At 42.6% G+C, this 6,167-nt stretch overlaps 1 protein-coding gene across 10 annotated transcripts in view; it reads left to right on the top strand.

Annotated features, from left to right (window-relative positions):
* MIA2 (MIA SH3 domain ER export factor 2) overlaps positions 1-2,160 on the top strand; it is a 29,677-nt gene extending 27,517 nt beyond the window's left edge. For 8 of the 10 annotated variants that reach the window (XR_014946692.1, XM_085549155.1, XM_015865053.3 and 5 more), the window contains 3 exons: positions 144-220; positions 610-832; positions 1,608-2,160. Coding sequence is in view for 7 of the 10 variants with exons in the window: in XM_085549155.1 (XP_085405281.1) it covers positions 144-220; positions 610-832; positions 1,608-1,759 (452 nt within the window). In the remaining 3 variants the exon portion in view is untranslated. The remainder of the gene's footprint in view (positions 1-143; positions 221-609; positions 833-1,607) is intronic. The other 2 variants (XR_014946693.1, XR_014946691.1) reach the window with 2 other exon arrangements.
* Positions 2,161-6,167: the final 4,007 nt, after the last annotated feature.

The following is a 6,167-nucleotide window of genomic DNA, read 5'->3' on the forward strand; positions in this document are numbered from 1 at the left end:
GTTCCTTGGTTGTCTTTCTGTCTGCTCACAGAGTCGTTGCTTGGCATGGCAGTATGTTTAATTTTCTTGCCTGTATCTTCTGATATAAGAAAAGAAACTGGTGGGGGTCAGCATTGAGTAACTTGTTTAACTTCTGCATACAGATGGGCAGACGTCTTCAGAAAATAGCCCACTGACAGAACCGAGTGGAAATGAGATGAAAGATAATTCTAATCTTAGCGTAAGTAGCTAAGCAGAAACTTGATTTACAATATATTTTTAAAAATATGGAAAAAAAATGTCCATAATACTCAGTAACATATTGCATTATGCAGTCCAAGCTATAAAAATTATATGTGGACTTTTATCGCAGTATTCACTGTCTTGTGAGTTAATTTTGAGATGTTAGGAGCGTAATCACTGCTGAAAACTAATTAAAACCTGAGAGGTGAAACTATGATCGAGCTGATGGCCCGTAAACCAAAGTAGCCTTGCTCAGGATTATGCTGCTTAGAACTGGTTTATAGCTTGTGTGACAGTCCCTGTCAAAGCAGACCTGGTGAGATTTAAGATATTCTCTTTCCTTTAACCTTTCCCTTAGCTGTCTTCCGTGTTCTTACTGTGTTACAGAACTCTCTCCCTGATCAGTTGCTGGTATCTGACAGTGAAGCAGTCGGCTCAGGGTTTGCTCCTCCACCTTTCCTTCCAGTCAGACCTCCAATGATGCCTATGGATCCCCGAGGGCCCTTCATGAGAGGACCCCCTTTTCCTCCCCATCCCCCTGCTGGCATCTACGGACCACGTGAATGTTTTCCAGTACGAGACTTGGGGCCTCCACGCCCTCCATTGCCAAGTACGTAACTCCACTCCAAGTACGTACGTAGCTGAGTGGCTTATTGCCTGTTCGTTTAGTTTTCATCTGCACAGACCACTTCTCAGTTCGTCTAACTTCCTGGTTAAGGTGGTAGTGTATATTTACTTCTTCAGAGATGCTCACAGTTGTGTTACTGATATTACCTTTGGAAAAGAGCATGCAGTGTTCAGCAGCTGAAAGGTTCCTTTTCTCAGAAGAGCAAGTAGTTGGGAGGCTGCATCAGACATAAATCATAGAATTTCATCATTCTTTAACAGTGAGGTATGCTGATGTCTATACAAAGGCATGCATCTGTGACATACCTGTTAATTGTTTCACTTTGTAGCTTCCATTTCTGGAACTAGATGCAGGTATCAGACTGAAGGGCTTCTTTCTGCCTCTTGCTGTTCTTGGATTAAGCTGTGAGGAAGTAATCTCTGTGTTCCACAGTACTTGTACAGCATGACAGCTGAGGGCTACCAGATCAGACTGCATATCAAACTGAAGGTAGCGGTGGCAGCAGCAGCCCATTAGCAGACACTAACTGGCTACTGCCACAAGCCGGGCACCAGATCACTGCTGAGAAAAGTGGGTATTTTATGCTTCCCTTTCCTAGAGTATTTGTCTCATTGGAGCACATCATCTAAGATGGTTCTAGCTTGTGATTTCTATTTAGGTAGGCCATTGTAAGCAGTAAGGTGCATGGGGTAGAAGGAGCAGGTGTGTGTTTGCTAGCGTGATTGGTATTAACTGGACTACTCTCATTGTCTCACAGTGAGAAATCCGTTTCCCATGAGATCTTTTCCTCACTATCCACCTCAGCGACCTGAATTCTTGCCTCCACCCCTACCTCCTGAAAACAGAATTGAGCCACCTCAGTCAAAGACATCGGCCACAGAACAACCAGAACCACAGCAAGAGACTTGACAGGTGTCCGAGCACCACGCTGAACCATTTCTGTACTCTTCTAGTGGCATTTTCCCTTATGTTAAGTAACCGCTGTTACTTAGGTATAAATAAACTACTTTGCTCAAATTGAAGCTTAATAGAAAATTTTCAGGATAGTATTTTGTAAATAGAGAATGAAATATAAACTACAGATATTGTGAATAAGTGATTTCCATTGTACAGCAGTCACTTTAAATTGTTTCTAATTGGGGTGATCTCTTCAGAGGTATATAAAATAATGTGAATCGTTTTAGAAATGCAGCTGCTTTGTCCTTGTTCAGATGTACAGGGAAGTTTTGCATGCTAAAAGTGATGCTTGCTCTATGAATAGAATGTGGAGAGAAAAAAAACAGAATAAATAATATGTAAAGATGTTAAAATGAAATAACTACTTCTATAGAACGACAGTAACAGGGAACTTTCGGGGAAGGGAAGAGGAACCCAACTACATACAAACCCTATTTATTCATGACTTGTGGGTCATCTTTTCTGCTGAAAAAGCTTCACAGGGTGGCAGATGCCAACGACTTCCCACTGTGGCACAAAGGAAATGTAAAGCAATTCTCTTATCACTATTGAAAACTGCTGGCATAAGGTGTTCAGGTTTGTTTTGTGTGTTTTTTTAAAGGCAAGATGCTGTGAAAGCAAGGAATTGCCATCTTACAACTGTATGTGATGCTTCAGCATCTCCAGACAATTGTTATTAGAGATGCATGGCCACAGTAAACAGCAATTAAAGTCTTTTTTACTGTCCCAGCACTAATTCAGTTTAACAGTCTTCTAACACTAATAAGGGACAAAACAAAAGCACTCCCCAAGCTTACAGCCTTCATTCTTTCAACTCTGCAAGGCTGCAGAGCCATCAGCATTTATCAACCAAGCAGCCATACAGGATGGTAGGAGACTTCTGTAGTACTACAGATAATTCAAAGAGCAAAGAAAGATAAAATTTCTTTCTTTCCTGGAAAGAGCAGGGAAGCAAGTATGACCAATATACTCTGCAGAAGAGAAGCAAACAAATGTTGTCAAGAACACGTTGCTAAGACAAATGTGCATTTAAAAGAGACCCAAACATAATTGTTTTAGGGGTTAGAAAAAGGTTTTAGAACTGAAAAACATGAGAAAAGTGCCATCTCTGTTTCTTGCCCCATGGTAGTGGTGGTTAGAGCAGCCACAGCAGCCGTCCTGTACCAGAGCACAGATCCTCGTTAAGGTGACTGGCTGTATTGGAACAGAGCCGCGCTCCATGTTTACCTGCTGTTGTACAGTTTAAAGGCTTCTTCTAGAAGCTGCTGGCTCTTGTCAGTTGGTGTTGTTAAGGCTAACACACTTCAACTTGAAAACTCTGTAATTACAGTGCAGTCATCTGGTAAGGAACCCTTTGAAGAACAGAAAAACTGCTTTTAGCCAAGGCTCCACTTAGAGTAGCAGCAGCGGGCACCGAGCTGCCATTGCCCCATTCTCCACATATGCACACACAGAACAGTTTTTAATGTAAACCAAGTCTGTACATTTGCTCTACTCTCACAAGGTACCACACCCCATAATTAGAAGTTTCCAAAAAGCTCCAGCATGCTTTTTTTGTAACTGCTTGCTTAGATTGAGTCTCCCAGTTGAGCTTTTCTTTCTGCAACACTCCTGCTCTTAACCTTACTTCCCCATAGGCTTATTTCAGCTGCAGAGCTGCCCCGTGGCTCCTCCTTGCTATTTCTTTATTCCTTCTAATTTAGTCAGAGGCATTTAGATAAGCCCTGTACTTAAGCTACTGGCCAATGAATTCTGGCAACAGGCAGTTTAAAGGTTTGTGTGTTGAAATCTTCGACTGCTGTTTAGCTCAGTTGAGCCATTGCATCACTTTTAGCCATGATTTGCTTTCCAGAGGATCTAAGTTGGCCTGCGGGGATTTAACCAGGACTCTAAAAGCAGCTGTTTGGCTTATACATCCACCTTTGCACCAGCCCTTAGAACAACCAGAAGTGCCAATGAACCTATGTGTAGAAAATAGCCAAAGACCCTTAATATGTTGGTAATACTGCCAACAGAACAATCTTATTTTATTTTAAATTCCAAAACTACTTTAGGGGTTAAAAAGTACTTAAAAGTGTAGCTCCATTGTCTGAACAGATGTGGAGCTAAATATTTGTTCTAGCTTATAATTAACTGCCTTCAAAATACAATTGCTCCCCCACCAAAACAGCATATTCCATGCCCACAATGGCAGGCAGCCGCAGGCAAAACGAAAGCTTAACTGGACTAAGCTAATAAAGGACAGGCACGGATTGGAGCATCCTGCAGACAGAATGGAACTTTTTTTTCCAGCAATAGCCCAAAGTTGTATTTGCAGGCAAGCAATGAGAACAAGCTCATAGTTATGCAGCAGGAAGTAGGGCAGAGTAGTCCACGAAATGGGTTACATAAGCTTGTCTGAGCAGGATCACACAAGCGCGTGTGCAGGGAAGTCCCCGCTCCCCCCACGGGGAAGGGCTGTAACAATGAAGGGCTTGTGTCCCAAGTTCCTGCTGCTCAATCCAGAATGCAACAAGACTAACTTAACACCCCCGTCTTTTTAGGAAAAACAAAGAGAAAAAAATAAATTAATCCTTGTTGAGATTGTGCAAACTCAAAGCAATTTCACATCGCTCCTCTGGCCCCACTCCAAATAGAGGTGTACTTTCTACATGAGGACCAACTTGCCTATCATTTGATTTACAGCTGCTTTTGTTTGAATCCCTTCATCCTGGTACCACTCATTCAGACTATTGTTAAATGCACAACCACTCAACAAGAGCAGCTGTTACTTGTTTCTAAGGAAGCAGAACAACCAGAGTTGTACCTCTCCAGCTCTGTTCAAGGTCCGTGTTTCTCCAGTCACTCGCTTTGCAGCTCCCTACACTTGAAGAGCAAAGGTTCACTGCAGCAAATGGACTAAGCACACTGAATTCAACCTGGAACACAAACCATATCCAGACATTAGACTTCAAGCTGAAGGAAGAATCACATCTGTAGTACTAACAGACTCACCCTGGAGGTGTTCAAGGAATGTTTGGACGTTGCGTTGAGGGACATGGTTTAGTGAGGACTATTGGTGATGGGGGGGTGGTTGGACTGGGTCATCGTGTAGGTCTTTTCCAACCTTAGTGATACTGTGAGCAGCACTCCTTAGTACTAACCTCCATAGAGACAGCCCATTTTCAGCACAGTGAAAGGACTGCACACCTCTCTACCACTGACAGGTGGCTGGTCCCTTCTGCCCCTTACCTTAATGTTTAACATTACACTAACTAAAAACAAATCAGAAAATAGGTCAGACTACAAACATCGAGGTAATGAAGCTAAACAAGTCCCAGCTGCAGTAAATAATGCAGCTATGCACAGAAATGCTGTAGTCTGCAGAGGAAGAATTAACTTTCTGCAACTCTGTTTTAACCAGAGGACACAACATCTTATTAGCACAGAAGCTGCCAGAAATCCTTCCGTCACTTTGCAACCATATTTAAGGCCCAGATGATGCTGAACATCCCTGTCAGATTTAACTGCTACAGCAACCTGCCTTGCGAGGCTGAGCCCCAAAAGGCACGACTACATCCTGACATGTCACTTTACTGGCATATTAAAAGCCATAGTCATGTTTATGTATCTTATTACCCACAGCAAAACCTGCTCCTCTCTCCAGTAAATTGTTCAATGCTCTCGCTTGCCAGAGCTACAAGATCTAGGACGGTGCTTAACCAACAAGCAGCGCAGTCCTCATGCCTGGTAGTGGTCTGGGCTGTCACAAAACAAAGTTCAGAAGCTCGAACCAAACCCGTGCTTGGCACGCACACACCGAACAGCCACTCCAACAGTTCTCACAGCACAGTCAGCCACTGCAGGGCACGGCAGCTCCCCACCAGCTTATCAGACATCTGCAGTTTTCATTCAGAATACACAGCTACGTACTCTGAGTACAGATAAAATGTCAAGTGAAGCATTGCGGGTATTCATAATCTATTTAATAGTGGGACACCAAAAAGAGTACTACACATTTTTCTAGATCACATCATTAGATTTTGATTTAAGCAATTGCAACGGATGCAGGAATTTCTCAAAATAGTCTTCTATATTCTACAATCCACAGTTTACTGTATCAGTCTAATACGTCGTATCGTGATATACCGTTTGTGCTAACTGGTCTGGTAGTCTGAGCTTCAGCAAAGCATCCTTCCCCTCCCCTCCAAAAGCATTGACAGAATTCAGCCAAGTAAAAGTAAACCGCTGTATGACAAGTTAGACTCTTTCATTGACCTAAACACAATGGGAGCTACCAGTTATACACAGCTTAAGAACGATGTTGCACTTTAAGTCTAGAAATTCTCATGCTGATACAATAAAATATTTTATACAGCGA

Source organism: Coturnix japonica, chromosome 5, assembly GCF_054131305.1.
Source record: "Coturnix japonica strain WE chromosome 5, WE-NBRP24, whole genome shotgun sequence".
In the NCBI taxonomy this organism is placed as follows: Eukaryota; Metazoa; Chordata; class Aves; order Galliformes; family Phasianidae; genus Coturnix; species Coturnix japonica.